The sequence below is a fragment of the Oreochromis niloticus genome, linkage group LG19 (assembly GCF_001858045.2).
Source record: "Oreochromis niloticus isolate F11D_XX linkage group LG19, O_niloticus_UMD_NMBU, whole genome shotgun sequence".
NCBI lineage: Eukaryota > Metazoa > Chordata > Actinopteri > Cichliformes > Cichlidae > Oreochromis > Oreochromis niloticus.
This window is the reverse complement of record NC_031983.2, coordinates 14,098,901-14,124,965: the sequence shown is the minus strand read 5'-3', so window position 1 is coordinate 14,124,965 and position 26,065 is coordinate 14,098,901. Positions and strand designations below refer to the sequence as shown.

Genomic DNA, 26,065 nt, shown 5'->3' with positions numbered 1-26,065 from the left:
ATATACTGCATTTCCGTGTGTGTTTGCTGCACCTGTTTCCCATTTCCTTAGCAAATATAATGAAATGAGCACAGTAGTGTACACTCATCATCATTTCTGCGGTTCACTACCAGCTCCTTAGGTAGATATGTGGCTCTTTAGGTGTTCTGCCATTCTTACCTCTGCATGTGCCTGTCTGTAGTTTGGTGCTGAGGTTTTAAAGCTGAGAGGGTCTTAAAGCTTCTTAAAACAGCTGCCTGCTGTGTCCTGAAAGCAGTGAGAGTGATGAGCGAGCTGAAACTCACAATAAACCTCTGCAAAATTAAAGGAAGCTCAAAATTCACATTTTTTATTAGTTTATTAGTGTTCAGTGTTTTCATTTTAATGGTTACACTACATCCAAAATTTTTAAAAAGATCAATTATATGACAAAAACATACTGCTGTCTCTTTTTAAAGATCGTTGCCCGACATCATGATCCATTTCTCCTTTCATAAAAAAGTCAAGTCATTAAAAATCTGCGACTGGCACCTTCAGCATCTGTCATCCCTGACATTTTCCATCCTTCCTCTGTCAGCGCGGCAAATGCCGAAAAGGGCGTCAGTTCTTGGATGAAGAAGCACAGCTGTCAGAGGTCGAGGAAGGGGTAGAGGTCTCGTCTGATGAGGAGGATGAAGAACAGAATCAGTCTCTCAACGGTTTTGTGGTCGACAACACACAGTTCTCTCAGGGCCTGAATGGTGAAACACATTTTTTTCTTTTCTTTTTTTTTTTTTTTAAACTGAATTCTCTCCCTCTATGGTTTTCAGTGTGATAGGAGGCTGAGTGAGTCATGCTGTGATATTTACACTTTGGCTCTCTGTCTGTTCTCCTCTTTGTCAGACTCAGAGATGCATGGAGTGTACCTGAAGTCAGTGAGAAGCCCTGCAGTCCAGGGCAAATTCAAAATTTCCAACAGAAGACATCACAACATGGACATCTTTTCCCAGGTATACTAACAAATAAATACAGTTTAAAAAATACACAAAGCAACAAAGTACTAAGTGGCTTTGATGATTGGTAGTCTAATTAAGGATGCCACATTCTTAATGTGTGGAAACAGGTGCCTGAGATGGATGAGACGTATGAAGAGGACAGCTTTGTAGTGGGCAGTGATGAGGAGGAGGTGGGCACCAGTGAGGAAGATGCTGAAGATGTTGACCTTCTGCCCGAGGCCTCGTTTGTGGACGGGAGAAAGCAGTATGCCACCAGGCACCGCGTTTTCCTGCACAACGCCAGAGCAAGAGGCAGCACAAAAACCAGAGCTCAGCCTCCACCAGAACAGAGAGCCGAGATGAAAACTAAACGCACCCGGGTCATACAAATGAATGATTCTAGTGAGGAGGAGACAGATGAAGTTAGTAAAGAGAGGGCTCTCAAAGCAGGAGATGGTGTGTTGCCTTCATCGCCAAAGATGGTACCGCCAGAGCCTTGTGGGAAAGAAAGAAAGAAAGCTGTGTCGTTATCTTCTAAGGTTTCACTGTTGAGCAAAGCACAAAGGAGCTCTGTGAGCGAAGAACAGCAAAATGAGAGGTGAAGCTATAATAAAGTAATAAAGAGCGAGTGCCATCCCCCTCACGGCCGTGAATTTGTATAAGTATGAGGGGCCGTAAGCAGAAGAGAATGGAAGGATGAGTGTGTACTTAGTAACAATTCTGAGGTTGTCTTTCTTTCTCTCTCCTGAAGGTGTCGCCAGAGGATAGAAAATCAGCATCTCCTCTCTGACGAGCTAGACTTTGCGGAGTCGCAACCGCAAGTTTCCTCAAAGAAGCAATCGCAGGTACGAGCAGACAACAAGAGACATATACACGTATCCCTAGAATCATACAGTGAACATCCTTGTGAGACCCAGCAGTTCACATTTGTCCTTTGTAGGCCAACATGAACGTGAGTAAGTGCACAAAATAGCATTTAATTTTTAAAAGAAAAGAAAAAGGAAAAAAAGGTCAACTATGAGAGGTTTCTTGTTAAAATAATGTTTTAGTGTTCAGATATGTTTCCTAACTGTTTCATTCATACCAGAAATCCACACAAAAATAGAAACAATATCACTACGTTACATCATATCTTCTGTTATCAAACAAGACTCTATGTCCACTATGAGGGACAGAAGATAAACATTAAATAATTATGAGGAAAAAAAATTATGTAACTGTTTTTTCTTCTGGGACCAAGGAGCATGTTATATTGAGTTATTTAACCTGTTATCACCACAGGTTTAAATCAAGTATAAGGGATTTTTCCTTTCATTTCCACAGGCAGTCCCAGCCACTTCATTGGCTCCTCAAAAGACCACAGCTGAGGATTTAATAGTGAGTGAAACCTCCGCTCCATCTGGGTCTGTTTGCATCCTGGTGGACAGTCGCTGCATCAGTAGCGGGGTGGAGTTGCTGACCAGCCTGCGTCAGCGACACGCAGCCACCGTCCACGTCTGCTCTTTGGACAGCAGCTACTTCATTGTCAGCAACCGCATGGCGGTGGAAAGGCAGAGCCAATCAGATCTGGCTGCGGCACAGAACCGGAAACGACTGGCGGAAAGAGTGAACAGCTTGCAGGGGTTGTTTGAGCGCGTGTGCATGATAGTGGAGAAAGACCGAACCAAGACTGGTACGTTTTCAAAGTGTGGCTCATTTACTTTGTAATTTTGCAGCCCTTGTGGTAAATAAGAATATTTACAGAAATATGAACATTTTCTTTAAAAATAAAAAGGCTAAAACCTAAATGCAGCTAAACATATTACACTCTTTTAAGATGTGCATTAAAGGAGTTCAGTCCGGTAACTTGTCTTTGAAGTAGTTACAGCAGTAGATTAAAGATGGAAAACCATCTAACTCAACCAGTGCCTATAAATATGATCCAAGCTGAATGTTAGCTGAATTAACAGAGGATTAGACTGACTGATTGCTGCATGAGACAATGTCTTTCTGATCTTTATGTTAACCGTCATTGTCCCAGGTGAGGCATCTCGTCCCTTTCAGCGAACTCGCTACTTTGACAGCACTTTGGCAGCGCTAGTGCGATCAGGGGTTCGCCTGCTGTGGAGCGATGGTGCTGAAGAGAGTGCCGGGCTGCTGGCAGATGCGGCACGTTTGGAGCACCGCAAGGGTCATGGCATCGGCGTACCAGTGGAAGTCAAAGGGCAGCACAGGCAGCAAGCGCTGCAGCTGTACTTGAGCTTGCCTTCAGTTAACTACGTTCAAGCTCTCAACATGAGCCACAACTTCACATCGATCGCCCAGCTAATAAACAGGTGATGGATGTTGTGTTGTATCAAATTATGAACACTTTCTTCTTCTTCAGTACGTCATCTCCTCTTTACCTGCTTCCTCCCTCCAGCCCGATAGAAGCCATACAGAAGGGAGGGTGTATGAGTCGACCCAAAGCAGAGGAGATCTATCGCTTCCTGCGCTACTCCTGTGACTCCTTCCTCATGAATATGTCAAAATCAGGAAAGAACAGCTAGCATGCTGCTGGAAAAAACACTGCTGGGACTCTACAAACTGAAATACATCTTTTTTCATTTATCCTTATTATGTGTATTTCTTTTTACTTCATACATTCTTCTGCTTCTTTCTGTCTTTGTCTCAGGAAGACAGCAGCTAGAATATTATGTTGAATGCATTTAATACGATCTCTCAATGAGAGAAGAGCTTCAGGATCTTAGTTCATCCTTTTTGCACAACAAGTTGAAGGGGCACAACACTCAACTTTATATTTATGTTAAACAACACATTGGGTTTCTTCAAAGTGTACAGTTGACCTGTAAGGTAGTATTAAGCAGCATTGGTAAGAGTTCAATAATTGAAACTTGAATAACATAATAATGGATGTGTTTTCTTTAATAAACTATATTTTTATATATGTTTATTAAAGTAGTTTTGTGCCACATTTTGAGAAGGAAATCTTTTCCAATACCTGCATTGAGCTTCTTTGATATCAGCTTTCTTCCTCTAGAGGTCAGCCCGTTTCCTTCTAACAGACCATGCAAGCAAAAACGTGATGTTTATTACATCATATTTTTTACTGAATTAAGACAGCTCATTCTTTCATTCACTTAAAACTTTATTGTTGGGGGTTTGTTAGAAGCCTAATAATTTGTAGGGTTTCCAAATGTTCAAACTTAAAAATGCCCAGCCCAAAAAAAAAAGAAAAAGTTTTATTTCACTATTCTCCTTTGGGGTTTTAAATGACATGTTCTACTTTGGTGAAAGGTATTGTACAAGCTGTTAACAGTACAAACACAATAGCAACATCAGATATTTACAGCAGCATTTTCTTTTACAGAGATATCAGGAATTACTTGCCAATAAAAATAAACCCACAGGCAAAAACATTGCGGAAAAAAAGCAATAACAACACATGGATGCATTAAAGTAAAATCTGAAGTCTAGAGTTCTCACAAAGCAAAAAAACAAACAAAAAAAAAGACAAAGAAAACTGCCACATTCAATATGTACATTCTCTTTGGACAAATCCAAAGCAGTTTTTAAGACCTCCACATCTGAGCCGGCACTCTGGGCTAAGCTACACCTGGAGGTCAGTGAGCTGTGAAGATGTAGATCATTTACATAAAGGGAAAGTAATGGCTTCTGTATTTAGGACACCTTTCTTGTGAATATCTAATAGAGGTGTGTGTGAATGCGCTTGCTGCAGGCTGGCTGGGTACAATGCTCATTTTAATCCTGAAGAATGTCAATTGTTAACTATGCAGAAAAACAGGTTTGTTTTGTAATTAAATATACAAAGGTTAAAAATACAGGAGCCATTACCTTCTCTGCCTCTAGGTGGCAGAAATTAGTGTACTTGACTGGTCTAGGCAAACTGCAAGAGAATCTTCCCTTTGTAGGAATTGTAAAATCCATTTGGAGGAATTGTGATTGCCAAAATATTTTTAACCATACACATGCTTAATGTCGTATCGTAAGGTGCTTTCTTTGGACACACTACAATGTCCACAACATGATTACATTGCATCTGATTTGGTTTTACAATGACCGCCTCAAACAAAGAAAATATTACACTGTTATTTTTTCTGACCATCATAAATTCTTATGTCGTACTGCAACAGACCACCATCAGAGCCTCCAATATTTTTCATTACAAACTTTCTCTCTGTACAGATATTATAGTCAAAGAAGTGGTATAAAAAGTTTGTGGTAACTGCAAACTTGAAACTTTATACAGCAGCCAGAATTACCTCCCTCGTAGCTGAGTTAAAGCTGGTGTAGGCAGAAATTTTTTGGCATCATAGGGCTTTAAATAACAAAAAAAAACAAAAAAAAACTTTAAAGCCAAGTGTATCATATATGCAAATTAGTATTTTTTTTTTTTTTTTTAAATTTCACCAGAAGGTTCAACACTCCATTGTCCAAAAATTTGAATTTTCTGCCAAAAAACCCAAAACAAAATCTAGCATCAGAGACTTTAGCCAATCGCATCTTTTCAGTGAGATGCTGAGATTACGATGGTGAAAAGCCTGACTGAAATGAAAAAAGTCAAGACACTTTTTTTTTTTTCCCCCCAGTTTCCATTCCAGCCGAGGACTGATGAATTTTGTTCTGATCCTCCCTTTACTCTTCCAACACATGACTGCGGTGGCTATTTCTAAGGGGATGTTAAGAAGTCACAAGTCTGATCCCCAGCAGCAATGTAGACAATCGCTTCTAAAATTTCACCCTCTTTCCTGGAAAGAAAAGCGACTGGCCTTGAAACCTAGCTTTCGTAACAGTTTTTCTTGATTGAACATTATAGCAAAGGTCATTCAGTACAAGCGACAGTTTAACCCTCTATTAGCGATTACCAGTAGCTCAGTAGTCGTAGTAGCTAGAGCCCGAAATCACAGCTTGTCTTCTGTGCACATTTCAAGGCATGTGTGCGAGCCAGTGTTTGTCTAGCGACTTGGGGCAGAGAGGGGACATCTTTAGGTGAAAAAACTGCATTGTGATTTTTTTATTTTATTTACCTTTTAAAATTTCTGACTAATCCAGTTCAAGCTACATGAAGCATTACTGAAAATTTGCATGTAACCGTTTACACAAAATGCTACAAAACAGTGTTCACATGATGCTAAACAGGATAATTTTTCACTATTAAAAATTACCCTGAAAATCATCTTCATTTTACTAATGGTAGAAAGTAACAGGATAAACAGCACCGATTCACAAATATACCAAACGCCGTGCTGTGTGTTTAGGCTTGTGTAATATTATAGGATGAAAACGGCATCATTAGGATCAAAGTGTTCAACATTTTCGGGACATCTGTAACCGTCACTGTATGTTACAGTAACTCTTGTAACTGTCAAGTTTATTTAAATTTGCTTAAAAAAAGCAAAATATGTACAAAAGCAAAGAGAACATATTTACAAGTGCAGCTTTTCTCTTAAAATATATATTATTTAAATACTATGTGAGACCACTTGGTTTAAGCTTTATGGACAGATGCTTACCCAAAACGTAGCTCTCCTCTGTGATTGTGGACACTAATTAACAGATCCTTGACCTGTGTAAAAACTGTCTACAGATAGGTTTGCTGAAAAATTAATAACACTCACTGTTGCACCCCAGCTTACATGCTGGTCGGCTGTGTCTGCGTCTGCAGAGGCTGCAGCTGGACAGACGGCGGCTCAGAGTCTGGAATGCTACACTCTCCACCCTCGCGCATGTACATTAAGAACAAAGTCACAGTGGCAAATGTGGTGGCATTCACTGGGAATGCACGGAGCAAAGTAGACGTCAGTCCACGAGTGAACACTCTCCACCCCTCCTTTTGTATGCTCTGCCTGACACAGTCCATGATACCATTATACTGGTAAACGCCGCCGACCCCGTCCGCTTGCAGGCGTGACTTGATCACATCCACAGGATAGGTGGACAGCCAGGAAGCTATGCCTGACATGCCACCAGCAAACAGCAGCTTGGGGATCATGTAGGGGTCTTCTGGCTCACAACCCAGTGAACGTGTCAGCACATCATACGCAAGGAAGTACACCCCAAAACCCGGCGTCTCGCGCACCAGGGTGGTAACCATACCACGATTGATCCCTCTGATCCCTTCCTTATTGTAGATTCTCACCAGACAGTCCAGGGAGTTCTTGTACATTTTCCTCTTAGACTTCTTCTCTCCAGTTCCTTGCATTTGCATACGTGTCTTGGCCAGCTCCATTGGACAGCAAATGACACACTGGATAGCTCCAGCAGAGGCTCCAGCCAAGAACTGGTTGAGAGGTGTATCGCGGCCAAGCATGCGCATTGTGTTTCCCTGGACACCAAAAACTATAGCATTGATGAAAGTCAAACCCATCATTGGAGACCCGATACCTTTGTACAGACCCAGCGCCTGCAAACACAGATGTTACTGAGTCAAATCAACACTATAAAAAAAAGAAAGTAAGGAGGCTACAGGAAGCAGTGCACTTGTTTCCAGGTGTTATCAGCAATGGATTACTAATATGGCTAAAGCAAATAATAATGGGTCGCATATCGTCTAATATCTCCATTTGCTAATAAAGCTACTTCTCAAATACATCCTCATCATTTATTTTACAAGTACATAAACAGCTGAGAAACCACCTAACGATTGAATATTACTGGGAATAAAGGACATCCATGTGAAACAGCCATCAGGTCATGCCATGCCCCCTCTTAGCAAAAATAGCATAATGTCCAAAGCTTTATTTAGCTCGTCCAGGAATAAGCTCCTCACTGACCCCAGCTAACAGAGACCCCCACCTTTCCCACGTCACCCACGTTGCCTAATACCTTTACTGAGAGACGGGACAGCAACTAAATACTTTAATCAGTGCACAGGACATTCTCCAGATAATAAACAACTCCAGCTTAACACCAAGGACGTATTTAAATGTAACCTATTTGATTTAAAGCAAGCGCCGTGCTAACAAATTCAAACTCACCGACTCCTGGCGTATGATTGATTGGAAGCAGTGGAACGTCCCACGGTACATAGGTTTGTTCACATTTTGAACCTGAAGCCGCACCTGTGGATGACAGAACTCGTGTAAACGTTGGAGTAAAAACTGGAAAAAGGCCAAAGAGGACCACAGTAACTACAAACCAAGATCTGCGTAATACAGGTTTTCAGGGAAACAAGCAGTCAACAGGAAGAAAAACAAAGGATGATAAAGGGGGGGTGCAACATGTGGGAGAATAAGAAAAACATTAACCGAGTATGAAGCTGTAAAAAGAACAAAATGTCTTCGGTGTTTTATATTTTAATATCTCAAGACAGAACAGTGGGTGAGAGAAAGAAAGACCTGGACCATACTTACTAGGTCACATTTCCGTGGAGAGGTTGTTTATTTCTCTCTCTCATCTACAACACAGTGACACTGTTGCTGTTAAAGACAGCCTCCGAGCCCCAAGCAGACACCGGCTCAGGGAGAAATGACATTGAAAGCAAGGGTGTAAAAGAACTATAACCAAACCATTCTCTCACTGCTTGCCTCTAAAGCGGATGCTCCACATTCACACAAGTCTCTCACTTCGCCACTGCTTAATCCAGTCTATGCAACATTAATACGCGAATGGCATCAAGTAAAGAAAAATTATGTTTTTAGGTTCACTCACATAAATCCTATGCCTCAACCACAGATCATGTAAAAGTTGTGATAAAAATGAATTGGATTTCAACCATAACAACTACAACTAACTTTAATGCATATAAAATCATGTGGGACTCTGCAGGTACATAGTGATGATCATATAGGCTATGTGACTACTAGTTATTCAGCTAATTAACCATCCCTACAAATCCTTTGATAAATAATGGTTTCATTGAAATCTGTAAAGAAGTGAACGCACTGTCCCGTTCTGAACTCTAACTAATCAGAAGATTTATTCCTCTTGCTCAGTCATCCCATTCCTCTCTTGGGCTCATTGTGTACTCTCAGCTTATCTGGATTTAAATTCAGGCTGTCAGCATAGTACTGCATTTTATTTATTTATTTTTTTTTGTGACTAATGAGCAAACAGCAAAGAGGATGCAGCAGACACCCACCTTTACAGTATCAAACGGATGCCCAACCAAAACACCGGCAGCACCTAAAAAACAAAAACAAAAAAAGAGACAGGAATGAACAACTGACCATTTCACTGAACAATTCTTATTAAAAACTCAAGAGATGATCATCTGACCACAACATGCATCAAGTTGTTGCGTTAGAGCAGAGACAGTGGGTGGAAAATATGTCATACAGAAGTAATCTCAGTGCACAGAAGGTCATCATATATCCCATTGTCTTCTTCTCTTAAGAAAAGAACCACAATATAATAATAGAGTTATAAAGGTACAAATGCACTGAGGGGTTGAGTTTGGAAAAAGACGATGGCTTTTGGTCCAGTAGTTGCAACAGACACCTGTCCATCATGAGATGGAGCCGTCATCAGGTGGTCACTGCACTGCACGAAGTGACGAAAGCTTAACACTGACGAAAGCTCAGCACTGGCCTGTCCTTGACTTGTGTCAATATGCCAGAAAATCATTATACAACACTGTCTTCATATCAGAGGTTTTCAAAGACTGCATACCAACATGAGGATAAGGCACCAGAAATAACACCACTGATTTTCTAAAGATAAATATGTTATGCAAATAAAAAGCCTCTTTGTAAACAATCATACAGCTTAAAACACTTGGGTTGATTTAAATCTGCCATGTGTTCATGCCAAGTTGTCAACTAGGTTGGGAAACTGATGTAAAGCCATTAGGGGAAGGTTAAAAAAAGCAACTTCATTATTTTACTCTTGCAGTAACTTACATACTGCATGTGTAACTAATATGCACTGATAAAGCAATATCTGAACTTTTTTATTCCCTTAAAAAAAAATCATTTCTCAGACTATTCTATATAAATAGTTTAATGTTAGTCCAAATCTGGTACCATTTCTTTGAATCTTGTAATCAGCTACATGTAAAGCTGTTCAAGAGTGATAGTAGTACTACAGGACAGTCATTCTACACCGCACTACTGACTCTCTCGATGAAGGTGTTTTCTAAGACTAAGCTACAGTACAGTAACTCTACCTGGGATCCAACAGACTGTGGGAAGACCTGTCCTTGAACACTGACAAAACAGCTTGCAAAATTCCCACAAGGGTTATGGGTGAGGCAAAGATGAATGCATGAGCTCGACTTTCTGCGGACCGCCGCCTCTCATCATGGTAACTCCCTACTATGGAATGGGTTAGTGGAATGATTAAAGGATTTCCCACAGTGCAGACATTTGGGGGGGAAATTGCCCGATAATCACTAAAGAGAAGCTGAGATCACGATCATTTGACATTTCTGGGGTTTCCTGGACTTGTGCAAGTTTAATTGACACGTAGATATATGATGAATGTCGACTATAAACAGCAATCTCTATGTGGGTGCTGCGGATTTGGGAATAACTTCACATTAGCATTGCAACATAACGTTGAGCTGGGGGGTTAAAAAGCACCCAGCTCCCGTGTTTTCAGTATTCAACCTGTCATTCATCTGGGTTTATAATGTTCTCAGGTAAACTAGCTGGGTGTAAATCGAGAAATCACGGCACGGCACGGCACGGCACAAATTACACCGCAACAACAGCTTGACGATGGAAAAAAACAGAAAGGTGGCTAATGCTAATGCTAGCGTCAACCTGTTAACGTGGCTAGCTGCTACTTACCTCCTACACATCCAGCAGCGAAGTCCAGTGCCATTCCCTCAAAAAATGCAACGACTGGAAGGTGTCAGGCTAACTTAAGGGCTGATAAACGTAATTAAAGAGGCGTAAGTGGGAAATGCTTTCTCGGTATCTGTGTAAACTTGGCTATTTACGACCCCCCGGCTTGGTGTTCAGCCAGGCTGGTTAGCTAGGTAATAGCCTCCTTTACGTTGCTGATGCTCAGCAAACGGAAGATAAAGATCTCTGGCTAATCGCTCGGACGCGAAATTGAGATAAAGAAGTTTTCTTCTCACTGACGTTCCTTCCTCTCCCTCTCTTGCTCTTTCAGGCAAACCTTTCTATTTCTATTTCTGTACCGCAGCAGAAGGCGGGTTTTCAAAGTAGAAAAGAAGCGTTCGCCCTTTTTAAGACGGCCCAATCGGATTATTTAGAAGCGGACAACTCCCCCAGAGCCCTCCCCTAGTTGGTACTGTCCGCCCCTCACGCCCATTGGCTGCTGCAGTGGGCACATCACCTACACACCAAATGTCTGAAGCGATCTTTCCTCTACCGTCACATCAACTGTGGTCCTCATCAGCCTTGTGAATTTCCAGTGTGGCAATTTGTGTAGTTATAATGTAGTTTGAATACATAGACTGACGTAACAATAAATCATCCAGGCATGGTTTATAGCTTAAACGTTATGTTTATAACATTTTTGGCTTTATCATAATTGTATTTTTCAATGTGATTTTATTTATTTTTGCTTAGTCACGTTGTGTGGCCTTGTGACTTTTGGAAGCAGGTGTTTTATGCCCAATAATATAAATGTGCATGTCTGGAAAATACTTCACGTATTTCCCTGTTGTTTTCAGAATGCTGCATAAACAACAGGTACTTGACTTTGACTTGACATGAGTAATATAACTGCACGTTCTGCTGGCAGCTCTCATTGTGAAGCAGAAAATGCCAACAGTAAGACAACACCACTGTTGACCATGTATTTGACATACTGGTGTAAGTATATACTTTAGGCTAACACCTGTTTATGGGGAGTTGTGGAAGAGGAGAGACCATCAGCAAGGGCAAGAAAAAAAAATGAAGAAGCAAAACCCATGTGAATCTAGAGGAGCTGCAGGGAGGTATGGTACACCGATTTACTCTTTGATCTGCCATGCATAAGTATGTTTTCTCTTAGGAGTATGGTTTCTGCAGCAGGATAAGAATGCAGATGGCAGATGAGTCTATTTGTTTCCAGGAGCACTTGTACAAAGAATATATCTATACATGCACCATACCACCTTTGCTTTGTGCATATAAATGCACATAAATGCAGACAGCAACAGAACTAGATGTTATATTCTCTTGCTTTCAAGCCAGGCAGTAGATAGCAGTATAATGATTTCTCCTTACTACTTTTAAGACTATCTTTATGAAAATTAGAGTTATCTTTATTACCGTTACAGTTTAATTTGCACATTCCCACATTTAACATTGAGCACTGGACATTTAAAAAGAGGCCGTCACTCATCATTTTATCTTAAAATACCAATCAATTTAAATTACATTTAGATCAAAATCTTTAAATTAACTGCATACAATGCACTATTTTCTATATTATATATGGTAACCTGTGTTCATATAGTCTTAAACAATATCCCGTGCATTTCCTACTGTTGTATGTAAATGTGTTACATGAGTCTGTGGTTCTGTCAGCAATACTAAATGCTAATGCTCTTGTGTTTTGTCAAAGGAAAAAACCTTAGAGAAGCAAGAAACACAAACTCAATTTATGGCATGTACATGGGCGAGGCTTACTGCGTGGCAAGACACAGGCAAGTCGCACAGAGCCTCAGTCCGTTCTTTATTTTATAGCAGAGAATAGATTACACAGCATCTCTAGGTGGAGCATACGTAATAGAAAAACATCTCTAGATATGGTTATCGCATGAGTGGCTGTTATCCATAAGACAAGAGGAACTAGTATCTTTTGTCATATCAGCTTCAGGTTGGAACTGTCTCTGCCTGAGAGTGTGTTACTTTGTAACTTCCTCACGCATGCTTCTGTTCCTTAATCTGTAGGTTGCAGGCACATCATGTTCTCACAAGAAATTATACTTAAGCAAAATAAAAGTTATCAAAGTAAGTAAATGTAAAAATCTCTTAACATTCCCTCCTGTTTTTGCTGATTTAATTTCTTCATAAGACATGCTTAAAACATCAAAGTCTCTTGCTGTCTGCATTTTCAAGTAGCTCGTCATTGTGTATGTGATTTTAATCAAACATGGTTATATTCACATTATAATTTTAAACAGTGGCATTTTCATCATTTTCATCTTCACTCTCATCATTAGGTTCTAAATCAAGTGGAATACTGACGTATGCTGCAAGTGAGGTGTTAATCATTCGTTTGATTATGGCTTTTAGACATGGGATAACACATGTGGCAAAGAAGCAGAACAAAATTAAAAACACTCCAACTCCAATGAGTAGTCTCTTCAGTACTTGTAGCCATGAGCCGTTGAAAAGCCAGGTGAACCAATCAGTGGTGTTTTTCACATAGTCCTGACTTTGGGCTTCCTTCAGTTGCCTCAAGGCATTCAGAGCATCAGTCATGTTTGAGGAACGCACATTGTCCGGGATGTAGGTACAGCAGGTGTTGTCGAAGAGGACACATAGTCCTCCTTTCTGGGCGAGAATCATATCCAATGCTACTCTGTGTTGCATTACTGCAATGCGCAGAGCGTCGATTTCTTGGTTTTGTTCGTCGTTGATTTTACATGATGCGTTCAGAAAGAGTCCAAAGCGATAATCCAATGTTTCAATCCTTAACATGTTTTTTCCGGTTCCAACCCACGGAAACAGTGAGTGGAGGACCTTCAGTCCAGTGGTCCATAGTTTGAATTCCTCGGGCACATCACTGCCGTACACGGGGTCGTGTGGTTGGATACCTGGAGATGTTGATCTTCCTTTCCGTCGTGTGGTTGGGGTGGTGTTTACAGCGGTCATCCTGAAGGTGTGGTCTGATATGAAGATGGGGGCACAAACTCCGGTCCAGCCTGGGGGTAGTATGAAATAAGCACGTTGTCCACATAGCCAGGCCATTCCTTGGACCCAGTAAGTGCCATTTGAGGGGCCGGTCATGTTCACAGGGGCACCTTCTCCACTTCCAGCGGTCTGATTACAGTTAGTGGTGTTTCCAAGCGGTCTGTTACCGTTGTTTTGCTGGTAGCACATGGAGTGGTTCTTCCCTGGGGTTTGGTCCAAGAACACTGGGAAGTGAATGGATGTGTTCCGGTTTGTCACGTTGAAGTTGATCCAGAAAAGTTGGTCACACGTTCCATTGTCAAGTCCAGCGTCTTCAATGGTGATTATCTCGTGTTGGGGTGGTCCCTGAAAGATACTAAGGAAGTTAAGCGAGTAGATAGTAGATGAGCTTGTCTCGTTGATGATGATTTTATTATGCTGATAGCCAACGCCCGAAAAGCTGGCGGCACGTTTGGCTTGTGTTTTGTTCTTTATTGTCCTCGAAAAGTGCGAGGAGTCCTGCTAGGAGCAGGAGGACAGCTGCTAGGATGGCGAGTGTCTTCATGACAGCCAAACACACCTAGATCCTCGGGTGAGTAGACTACTGGTGAGAAGTAGAGGGCGGGATATACCCAATCAGCCCTCTCTTCACCAGGTAGATCACCAGAAGGTAGGGGTGCTGGAGTCTATGAGTCTGGGCTGTCACTCACTTTCTTGCAGTGGCTTTGGTGAATCCAAGATGGTCTCTCTGCTATCTTACAGGCGGTTGGTGTGGTGATGAGCACTTGGTAGGGACCTTCCCAGCGGGGCGAGCTCCAATTCTCTCTATGGAGAACTCGAATCAGGACCCGATCACCTGGCTTCAACCTGCAAGATACTGGAGAAGATTCAGAAGGCAGTTTATTGTTCAAAACAATATCTTTGTTTTCTAGTAGCTTCGACATCCATTCTGCTAGTGTGGTCTCTCTGATTGATTTATCAAAGAAGGCCCAACAGCGTCTCCACTTTCTGAGAATCCTCAGAAAAATGGACCTGAAGAAGGAGCTGCTGACCGTCTTCTACCGCTGCTCCATTGAAAGTGTGCTGACATATTGCATCGGTGTATGGTTCTCCAGCTGCACCACAGCACACAGAAAGGCACTCCAGAGGGTCATCAATATGGCCCAAAAAATCATTGGACATCCTCTTCCCTCCCTGAAGGACCTGTACAGCACTCGCTGTCTCAAGAGGGCACGCAGCATCCTACGAGACTGTACACACCCAGGACATCGGGTGTTTAAGCTGCTGCCGTCTGGCAGGAGGTTCAGGCTGCTGAGGTCCCGAACAAACAGACTCAAGGACAGCTTTTACAATAGGGCAATAGCCCTAATCAATGCAAATAGCTGACCTGATTGGCTACCTGCCTGGACTTTTTTTAGGGGGAGGTAACAATGTTTAAAACAATAACAATAATAATATTTATATTTATAACAAGGTGCAATAATAATTAATGTGCAATAATAACAGTGTGCAATACACATACACTTATTCTTCTTTTTTATTTCTAAGTTAATATACTGTGTTGTGTTGTTTGTGTTGCGTTGTGATGTGTCATATCGTGTCGTGTTGTGTTATATGTAGTGCCGACGTAGGACAGTTTTTCCAATTTCATTGTACTACTGTACTATGTATGACTGTGCAATGACAATAAAGAATTATCTTATCTTATCTAAAGGCTCACTTGTGATTGGCAGTGGAAATGGTCTGCCATGAATGATTTCAAAAGGTGTGAGTTTCTGAGAACCCTGTGTTAGTCTCATCCACATTTTTACTAGGCCTATACACTCAGGCCATGGTCTCCCTGTTTCTTCCATACATTTTCTAAGTCTCTGTTTTATTGTGCCGTTAGTTCTTTCCGCTAATCCTGCACTTTGCGGGTGATAAGCACAGTGATTTTTGATGCTGAATCCTAGTGCTTCAGAGACTTTGCTGATTACCTCATTGACAAAGTGTGTCCCATTATCTGATCTTATCAGAGTGGGGATGCCATATGTTGGAATAAAATGGTTACATAAGCATTTTGCTACTGAAATGGCATCTGCTTTCTTTACTGGGTAGACTTCTGGCCATTTTGAGAATACGTCTATGATCACTAGAGCGTATTTTGAGCCTTGGCATTCATTTAATTCAATAAAATCCATGTGGATTGTGTGGAAAGGATGAGGTGGTGTGGGAAAATGACCTCTTTTTGGTCTGAGATTCCCTTGTGCATTGTGTTTTTTTTGGCAAATCATGCATGTTCTGACAAATTCTTTTGCTGAAGTTTCGAAATTTAGAGTGTAAAAGTGTTTTGGAGATTATATCTACTATCCCTCCTGTTGACACATAGAGAGTAACTCCATGTGTCACTAAGGCTGCTGTTTTGTGTAGAGATTTTGGAAGTATTGGTTTTCCTTCACAAACCATCAAGTCATCTTTTAGTTGCGCTCCGCATTTCAGCCATTTCCTTTGCTCAGCTGTGGGAGCTGCTTTTTGTTCATCCTTTAAAACATCAAGCGGTATTTGTGAGGGTGATGTTGACATTAGTGTGTCTACAGTTTGTTGTGCCGCTGATTTTGCAGCTTGATCTGCGAAGTTATTGCCTTTTGTTATGCTTGAGTTGTTTCTTTGGTGTGCTGCACATTTACATATTGCTAGCTATCTTGGCAGAGTTATTACTTCTAAAAGTGTTTTTAGAAGATTTCTGTGTTGTACTGGATGTCCTGTGGAGGTAACCATGCCTCTATTTTGCCAGATTTTTGCAAAATGGTGTACTGTAAATGTCAACTCGTGGTTTGGTTTCTTCATCTAGCTTTCTTATGCAGCAATGTGAGTCGCCATCTTCCAGAGTGGGAAGAAGTGTGCTAGGGTTTAGCTGTCCACACTTCGGAATTCTGATGTGTGACTGTGAGAGTAAAATGTCTACATAGGAAAGTTGTCGTGCATGTGTGAGGTATGATAGATTTGCTTGCAGTAAGATGGAGGTCACAGCATGTGGGACTTGAATGATCAATGTGTGTCCTAAAACAATATCAGCGGACTTTTTAACTGCCTCTGCTGCGGCTGCACAAGCCTGCACGCACGTAGGCAGACCCAGTGCAACGGAGTCTAATTTACACGAATAAAATGCAAGTGGGCGTTGTTTTTCCCCAAAAGGCCTGTGTTAGAACAGCCTTCATATAACCTGCACCTCCATCTACATGCGAGTAGAAAGGCTTATCATAATCAGGCAAAGCCAAAACTGTATTTGTCTGTAATGCCAGTTTCAAGTTACTGAATGCTTCTTCTGCTTTCTTCTTTGTAGATGCAACACTATATTTTGACTTAGGGCATTTTAGGCAATTCCTTTTTTCAAAGAATTCACACATCTTACATATTTCAAACTTTTAAGTTAGGAAAAAAACTTTGCATTGCTTACAGCTCATAGCTCACAGCTCTAAAACTAGGCATTAATAAATCATATGCCTAATCATTATATGTCACTGTGATCCACAAGTATGATCACAAACTTGTTTTTCAAACCAACAAAACAAACCAACAAAAAACAAATTGCCGATGGCATGAAGGCTTTACACACATGAGTCAGGACACAAAAAGAAAAAGCTGCTGCCAGAAACAAAGCAGAAGTGTGAGGAAAAAAAACTGAGCTCACAAACAGCTGCATGTGTGACCTTTAATATGCAGCTTCTGCTCTAAAAAACAAATAAAAATAAAAAATGTGTAACTTGCTCATCAGCTTGGTAGTGTCCACATATTTAATTCATTTTCTTCAGCTTCTCAAACCTGTAGCTTTAGCTGTTGTATACAGGGTTTGGCTTATTAGTTGTTAGTATAAGATTGCTCTTCATCTCAACAAAGTCTCATCTAGGATGACAGGTTTACAACCAGGTCAAGTGTCTCTATGCACTTGATTAGTTTAGGTATTTTCCTTATTTTCTTCATCTCATATATTATTATACTGAGTTTGAGCAAACCTTAAGCTTGAATCAGACTACTTTTAACAATTATCCACCTCACATCATAACTGACTGAGGTGCCTCTTCTTATTAATATTATGTCACTATTAATGTTATTATTGTTTTGTTTTTCCTTTTTTATAACAGCAATAGTATATTACAATACACTACTTTACTACTAATATACAATAGTTTATTATTTTATATTTCATTATGTATCCATCAAAGGCTGATGTGACCTGCAGTTTCACACCTTCCCAAGCTGGAGACATTTGCTTTTCCACACTCTTTCCCTGGCTGAACAATGACACAGCCTTAATATACCTTATGCATTTCTCTATTTTATTTAATATGTTTTGTGTGAATTATCTGCTTTCATTTATTCTATTCGTTCAGCTTGGTTGTCTTCCCAATTTTGTTTCATTTGTTAGTACCAATTTACAGGTTGTTATCTTTCCTATTATTAGTTTGAATACATAAGCTCTAATTTAATTTAACCCTTTGTTTATTCCACTATGCATTCCTCTTGTATTTATGTGTATTCAGTTGGGTCTGTATCCAGCCCTTTTTAAACTTTGATCTCTAATCTTTTACTTGACGAGGGATTACTATGTTCTTCCTGATATGGGTGAATGTATAGTGGGATGTTTTGTTTTCTTAGGCTTTCTCCATCTACAAGCACTAATTTGTCCGGCGCCTGGACATTTTTTTTCTAACCACTGCTCGTCAGCAGTGAGTTTTGGTGGGCTGATTACCCATTGTTACAACACAACTGCAGAGCTTTCTCTGGTATGAGACTGAGTGGTTGCTGACACGGCCTCCAACTCCGAGCTACTCGCGGAGCGGTGTCAGTTTTACGGGACGGACCCCAACCTACTTCTCTCCTTTGTCACCAGTACTTCAGCGTCTTACAGCAAATAAAATAACAATAACAACTGGAAGCAACTCAGCAGCGTATTGTGCTGTAAAATTAGTTTACTTCCAACAGACAGAAAAATGACATACACAAAACACATATATTCACTCGTTTCTTTACGCGCGTGGGTCCTTGCGGCGGACCAGGCCAGTTTTAACTTTTTCAAGTTAAGTTTTAGACGTCTTAAATCCTTACAGCGGATTACTCTCTTTGTGCACCCGTGCAGTGGGTCAGCCTAATGCGCTATTAATCCTTGCGGCGGATAAGACCTATGCGCTTTTTTTTTTTAAACAAAGAGTTTGTTTCTCACCTCTCCAAAGGATCTGTAGTTAGGACGGAGATCTCCTCACTGCACCCCAGCGCCGTGGACCGTTCTAAATCACCCTGGCCTAGACTCGAATTCACGTTCTGGGGCTCTCACCTCTACCTAGAGAGGGCTGTCGACAGACTTCAGGGTCGGCTTCTCACGGCGTCAGGATGCACTGAGGGTCTCTGGTTAGGAGTCACAGCCAATCAGCTGTTATTTCCCATCCAGCTCGAAGGATCAAGAAATATGTCAAAGGAAAAAACCTTAGAGAAGCAAGAAACAAACTCAATTTATGGCATGTACATGGGCGAGGCTTACTGCGTGGCAAGACACAGGCAAGTCGCGCAGAGCCTCAGTCTGTTCTTTACTTTATAGCAGAGAATAGATTACACAGCATCTCTAGGTGGAGCATACGTAATAGAAAAACATCTCTAGATATGGTTATCGCATGAGTGGCCGTTATCCATAAGACAAGAGGAACTAGTATCTTTTGTCATATCAGCTTCAGGTTGGAACTGTCTCTGCCTGAGAGTGTGTTACTTTGTAACTTCCTCACGCATGCTTCTGTTCCTTAATCTGTAGGTTGCAGGCACATCATGTTCTCACAAGAAATTATACTTAAGCAAAATAAAAGTTATCAAAGTAAGTAAATGTAAAATTCTCTTAACATGTTTTAAGACATTGTGGGGAAAAAATGACTTTGTCTGTGTTACTACAGAAACATTTAAAACACAGCACATTATGTATACTCACTAGCCACTTTATCAGGTACACTTAACATCTATGATACGACTCTCTCAATCCATTACATCCCAAAAGTGCTCTGTTCGATTTAGATCTGATGACTCCAGAGCCAATTTGAATAGTAACCTTCTTGTCATGTTCAAGCTTTGCGACATGTGTGACATGGTACATTCGCTTGCTGGAAGCAGTCATCAGAAGATGGGTACAGGCATCTGTACATCTGACGGGTTCAGGGATGGACGGGAACAATACTAGGTAGGCTGTGGCTTAGCTGGTACTAAGGGGCCCAAAATGTGCCATTAAAAGAACCCCCACATCATTACACCACAACTAGCAGCCTGAACCACTGATAAAAGGCAGGATGAATCCATGCTTTCACAAGTTCTCAATCTACCATCCGAGTGAAACAGCAGAAATCGAGATTCAGAACAGATGTTTTTCCAGTCTTCTATTGTCCAATACCGGTGAGCCTGTGTGAATAGTAGCCTCAGTTCCTGTTAGTTTGACACAAATGCTGTAGCTGTTGTAGCCTGTCTGCTTGGTGCATTCGGAGATATTCTTCTGCATACCTTGATTGTAACTAGTGATTATTTGAATTACTGTTGCCTTCCTATCAACCCATAGCAGCCTGGCCATTCTCCTTTGACCTCTTGCATCAACAAGGCATTGGCACTCGGGGTATAATTCCCTGTAAACCTTGGATAGTTGAGGGGGAAAATACCAACAGATCAACAGTTGCTGAGATACGCAGATCAGCCCACTTGGCACCAACAACTAAGTCACGTTCAAAGTCACTCGAATTACCTTTCCCCCTCTTGCTTATGCTCAGTTTGAACTTCAGCAGGTCTTCTTGACCATGTATGTATTTCTAAATGAATTGAGTTGCTGCCATGCGATTGGCTGATTGGGTATTTGTGTTATTAGGAAATTGCGAAGAGGCATACCTAATGAAGTAGGCGGTGAGTGTAATTCAGTAAACAAAAGCAAAAATCATGGCTTTACTTCTAATTAAAACATTTTCAAATAAAAAATTATTTCAAAAGATGCTGTTGTTAAAGACGTTTAATATTTTTGTGTGAGAATAAGCTGGATGAAGATTTTCTACCATCCTTGACTGACGTCCCTCTTGCTGATAACAACAAACATTTGCTTCGGTTCCCATGACTGAGACACTTACATCCTACTTGTGATGTATGTTTAAACTGAGGTTTATTCATAAGATGGACTTTTTATAATACACCTCACATGCTGCCTGATCCTGATTACAAGTTACAACACAACCGCTTTTGATAATCACACAGTTACAATTATTGTTCAGAAGGCTGTTTTTAAGTAAATAAAGACAAAGTGGATGTATATCTTAACTGATGATAGTAGTTCGGTTTTTAGAGATATGTGTTAGTACTCTGTTTTTATCGTCTTCCAGTCCTGAGAGAGCTGTAACACATTGTGAAAATAAATGGGTACATTTGGTAGTGCTGGAAGTCAATAATCAAATGGGAATTAGCATGAAGGTGCAGGCAATGCCATGCTTAGTTTGACACAGAGAGGCATTTCATCACTCCAGTGATTTATATTTACTATTTACGATTTTTCTTTTTTTTTCTTTTTTACCTCCAGTTTGGTTGTAAACTGTAAGAGAAATTGTCCTTCTTTCCCATTAAAAAGACATCAAATGGAAAAAAAGCGGGATTCTTTTTTTGTTCTTATACTGAGCTTAACCACATGGTGAACCCTGACTGCTCATGCCCAAGCAAGCTAGAACTTAAAATTTAAAGGCCTAGGTGTCATGAACTGCTGCACCATCTCATCTGTGACTTGTTTTCGCCTCTCTTGATGCTGGGCAATCATTGGCTGCAGAGTCTCAATCAAAATCTTCTTCAGTTCTCCTGTTAATAGAGCCCCACTTGTGTAGTCCTGCAAAAGAAGGGATTGAATGAGTACAGGCAGATGAGAGGGGTGTGCAGAGGGCAAATAAGAGGATGAGGGAAGGAGGGACTGACAAACAGTTCAGATTCTACTTCCTCACCTCTTTTATCTTCTCCAGCTTTTCATCATCCTCCAGGAAGAAGGTCAGGTACAAGAAAGAGACATCCACCTCTGTGTTGCCACCATACTTTCTGTGCTCTTCCACTGTGTCTTTTCCTCCCGAAAATGCATGTTTGTTAACCTGCGACAAATGATTACAGGTCAGAGTAAATCAGACAGCAAACGCAGATATTTTGAATCTGAATAGGAGTAAAGAGCAGCACCTTGTTTTTGATCTGCTTGGGTGTGTCAGTGAGGAAGATAGATGAGTTGGGGTCGCTGGCGCTCATCTTAGTCTGCGCCCCCTGCAGGGCAGGGAAGAAAGTGGAGTGCAGCAGGGCTGGTTTGAGGAGGCCGATCCTTGGAGCGACATCACGGGTCATCCTGAAGTAGGGGTCCTGAGAACGTGAGAGGACGGATAAGAACATAAATAACTGCATACTGTGAACACCCCTGTACATTTAGGGTTGCTACGTATTGATTTAATGGCGTCCTAACCTGGTCTATGGCACAGGGAATGAGACACGGTACATCTTTTTTGCCGCCGAATATCTGCGGGAACGAGCTACTGAAGGACGGAGCTGCCTGGATGGCTGGAAAACTGATCTTTCCTGGACATATTAAAAAAACCCAAAACATACCCTTAGATACCAAGAAGTTATCACACAATCACACTTATAAGTAAAATAAATGATTAGATGACATCATTTCAGTCATTTTACCAATGCAGTCGCTGTCTGTGAAGCCAAAGATGCCTTTAACCTGGTTAAATGTCACATGCTTCTGGACCTTTACCACATTTCTGTAGAACTGAGGCGATGCACTGCAGTAAATAATACATTGAAATGACAATCAAAACATTTCTATTCATCTGAATTGGAAAAAAAAAATATGGGTATATACACACAGTTCTTTATTTTTTTAGTTGTTTTGAAACAGTAATGTCAACACCAAGGTCTACCAGATAAACATATAAAGATAGTCTCTTGGCATATTTTACCCCATGTAGTCAAGGTCTGAGAAGATGAAGGTCTTGTTGACATCAAAGCCACAGGCGATGATGTCCTTGGCATTTTCCACAGTGAAGCGATGGCATTCCTCAAGTGTGAGATCTTTCCACAGGTATTTCTCGTCATCGGTCATCTGGATCACGAGGGGGATGTCAAACACATCCTGAAGCCATCTGGAATGAGGACGCTACCTTCAGTTTTAACTTAGTCTAAAAGTCTAAATGTAAAATTCACTGAGCCTGGAATCAATAATTTTAGATATTGAACACAATATTGAGATCAGGCTGAGAGATGTCACAGAGCCACTTAATGCTTTACATTTCATTGACATCACAGAATTAAGAGGTAGAACTCACTTGGTAAAGATGAAAGGGATGAGGTGACCAACGTGCATGGCCTCTGAGGACGGACCTCTGCCGGTGTAAAGGTAGAAGGACTTGTGCTTTTCATACGCATCTAAGATCTGATGCATATCTCTGGCAGAAACAGTAATAGGAAGGAATTATCAATGTGTGTTCTCCATACACTCCCATCTTTATGTTTTCATTTGGAATAGCAAGTAAACATTAACCCTGATTCAACATTACTGATGATGTGCCATATAATCATTTGCAAGACCATCTTTTCAACAAAAGTTGGTAAATTAGAAACAACAAAACCCATGGAAAGCTGACCTGTGTGAGAAGAAGATTCCTCTTCTTAGGAAGTGATGGGCTCTCTGTCCCGAGACTTTTTCTATTCTTTCCAACAGCTCCTTATCAATTTTACTGCTGCCAAACCTCACTAGGGAGTGACATCACACATTCGCCCATTATTCAGCTTAAATTACCTCATATTACTGTATTAGTGAAGTACAGTTTTTGAAGTGAAGAATTAAAGCTTATTGAAAAACCCACCTATGAGTTTATCATAATCTACTCCTTTGGTGCTGGAGGCAGAAACATTCCACGGGTCAACTAAGTCTTCTCCATCACAGTCATCTGCTGCAGGCCCATTGTTTGACACAATCAGGTTTTCTGATGGTGGACATCCTGCTTTATAATCTTGGCCCGTCATCTGTTTATAGTCTACTTTCAACTTTAGCAGCAGCTGGACAGCAGCATCGATTTCAGCCTGGGGAACCAAAACAATCATATTAGATGATAGATATCTCAATGACACACACAGTGACAAACTGTTGTGGAAACAATAGCTTTTTTAATTAATATTTGTGTGTGGGACCCCTTCTTATTCTGTTTGGACGTCAAAATCAGTGTTGAATTTATGGCTTGTACACACTGGCCAATTTTTTTCTTACTGCTCTGCGTAAGTCAGTAAATAAGAATCCTTCTAAATCAACTGTCTCATGTTCACTGCCTGCAATCTGCATGCAGCCACACCTGATTTCTCTATCTAAGGAAGCATGTATACCTGAAGGTGAAGTGGAGAGAGTGAGAGAAAGATGCCTGCAATACTAAAGCAAAAAGAAGGACAAAGTCAGACTATAAAAAACGGTTTCCGAAGTCCGAGGAGAAAGCCAGACGCTCAAGTTATTAAAAAGAAAGTTTGGACTCAAAGTTAATATGAAAACAGACTACAACAAAAAGAAGAAAACAGGTGGAGGACAAGGAGCATGTGATCTTTCGGCCCTAGATGAGAAATTCATTGCAATAAAAAAACAAAAAAACAAACAAACAAAAAAACCCCCATAAAAACAAACTCTCCTGATTCTCCAGCATCCATGGGATGCCAAGAAATTAGGATATAATTGATGACATCCAGCATTGATATAAGTTGTTTTTTTAATGAAAGATAAAATTATTGGGAAATGGAAAAGTTTAAAAGGTTAAAGCTTACAGCTTTCCATAACTATTTAGTTTTCTTTACATTGAGTTAAAAAAAAATGCAATAATAATTCTGTGTATTGTGTGGCTCATGTTGCTTTGGAAAACTGTAAACAATGGTCGACAGGCAACAACACCAACAACAATAATATTAATAATAACAATACATTATTATTATCATTATTATTATTATTAACTATGATTATTATTATTAGTGGCAGTAGTCATTTTAAAGACCAGGTTTCCATTTGTGTGTTCGTGAAGTGAGTGGATTTCTTCTGTAAGTGTGGACAACTTCAGGTATAAAAATATTGGGTAAGTCACTGATTTGTTTGTGAAATGTTCATTCATATTCATGATTTATGCACAGATTTGTACATATCCACTGTTAGCAAATGAGGAGCAATGCCAGAATTACAGTACATGTAATTACAATACACCCATCAGGAGGAGGTCCTCCCTTTACTGCCAAAACAGGCATGGACACCAGACCTCTGAGGATTTAATGTGCTGTCTATCATAATATTTTTGAATGGGCCCCCCAATGCTCATTGGAGTGGTCAAATAGTGCCATTGCCATATTGCCATAGTGGTGTAACGGTGGCACATGTCAAAGTAACATCCATTCCACATGAATACCAGTCAAAATTTTTGATCAATGATGACCAGTGTGGCGAGTAACTTTAATATTGTTGATGATCAGTGTGTGTCATGATAGAAAACAGTGTTCGGGAAAATCATCTGTTCACCCCTTCTGTGAACCTGGAATTACAATTTGCATTTGCACAGTGATAGAAATGTAAATCTGGAAAAACGTGTCACTCACTTTCTCTGCTTTAGCCGATTTCAAGGATCTGACTTTTTCTCCTTGAGCATTCAGTTTCTCGAAAAGCTCCATGGGACTCATGGTTCCTTCGCCATCGCCTTGACAGTCTGTCATCTTCTTCACAGCAAAATATGAAGTGAAAAATAGTTCATATCCAAATATACATGTCATAAAGGAATGTTACATGTTCAGACAAGGATCAGTTTTATACCTAATCCAATTATCTTCTACAGAATTTGTGTATATACTTAAACAGCACCTGAGTTAACTGCCATATGCGAAAATAACAGCAGAGCCGGTAGTGCTAGCGAATCGTCCTATACTAAAGACAAACTACACTTAACTCATTCTGTCATGTTTAATAATTTATATAGTCATGTATCATATATCCAGCTCATTTTATTTCTGATTAAATATAGCGACAAGTCGGTATACCGTCAGTATTCTTCACACGCAGTGGACAGCTCACTCATTCAACTTGCATCAGCCTATGTGATGTAGTGTTTGGGTGAAAGTCTTCCCAGGCAAACGAACTTATTAATTGGTTCCGCGGTGAATTAACCCACGCGAAAAAAGTACTACTTTGGGAAGTCGCTTACGTGAATATTACACATATAAGTTTTGATATATAATTTTCAGTTCGATTTCCTACGAAACCCATGAGTTTAACTAAATGCACAGAAATATAATACGTCGGAAGAGAGAGGCAGTCACTTCAGATCCGGCTTTTTTCAAAATAAGAGCTTT

General features: G+C 40.6%; 3 protein-coding genes across 6 annotated transcripts in view; 1 reads left to right on the top strand and 2 right to left on the bottom strand.

The window, feature by feature from the left end:
- Nucleotides 1-4,714, top strand: part of fancm (FA complementation group M) — a 41,372-nt gene extending 36,658 nt beyond the window's left edge. The window contains exons 18-24 of the mRNA XM_005477144.3: nt 557-719; nt 862-968; nt 1,082-1,551; nt 1,705-1,798; nt 2,277-2,625; nt 2,974-3,268; nt 3,355-4,714. Coding sequence (XP_005477201.1) covers nt 557-719; nt 862-968; nt 1,082-1,551; nt 1,705-1,798; nt 2,277-2,625; nt 2,974-3,268; nt 3,355-3,481 — 1,605 coding nt within the window. The 3' untranslated portion in view covers nt 3,482-4,714. The remainder of the gene's footprint in view (nt 1-556; nt 720-861; nt 969-1,081; nt 1,552-1,704; nt 1,799-2,276; nt 2,626-2,973; nt 3,269-3,354) is intronic.
- Nucleotides 4,715-5,337: 623 nt separating this feature from the next.
- Nucleotides 5,338-11,134, bottom strand: slc25a29l (solute carrier family 25 member 29-like). Of its 3 annotated transcripts, none has more exons than XM_003460379.5 (4): nt 10,685-11,134; nt 9,034-9,077; nt 7,931-8,014; nt 5,338-7,356 (listed from the first exon to the last, which is right to left on the bottom strand). In XM_003460379.5, exons 1-4 carry the CDS (start codon nt 10,716-10,718, stop codon nt 6,586-6,588), a joined length of 933 nt encoding a protein of 310 aa, XP_003460427.1. In that variant the 5' UTR covers nt 10,719-11,134; the 3' UTR covers nt 5,338-6,585. The 3 variants fall into 3 exon arrangements, with proteins under 3 accessions (XP_003460427.1, XP_019204386.1, XP_005466552.1); XM_019348841.2 differs by having other exon boundaries at nt 8,306-9,077; nt 10,685-11,132; XM_005466495.4 differs by lacking the exon at nt 10,685-11,134 and adding an exon at nt 8,306-8,349.
- A 9,281-nt stretch (nt 11,135-20,415) lies between these two features.
- On the bottom strand, nt 20,416-25,913 carry wars1 (tryptophanyl-tRNA synthetase 1). 2 transcript variants are annotated; one of them, XM_003453218.4, is made up of 11 exons: nt 25,754-25,913; nt 25,319-25,435; nt 23,566-23,782; nt 23,344-23,452; nt 23,026-23,145; nt 22,660-22,842; nt 22,382-22,482; nt 22,158-22,270; nt 21,884-22,057; nt 21,661-21,801; nt 20,416-21,548 (listed from the first exon to the last, which is right to left on the bottom strand). In XM_003453218.4, the coding sequence occupies exons 2-11, from the start codon at nt 25,430-25,432 to the stop codon at nt 21,390-21,392; spliced, it is 1,431 nt and encodes a 476-aa protein (XP_003453266.1). In that variant the 5' UTR covers nt 25,433-25,435; nt 25,754-25,913; the 3' UTR covers nt 20,416-21,389. The 2 variants fall into 2 exon arrangements, with proteins under 2 accessions (XP_003453266.1, XP_019204648.1); XM_019349103.2 differs by having other exon boundaries at nt 20,679-21,548; nt 25,319-25,432; nt 25,754-25,906.
- Between the last annotated feature and the right edge of the window lie 152 nt (nt 25,914-26,065).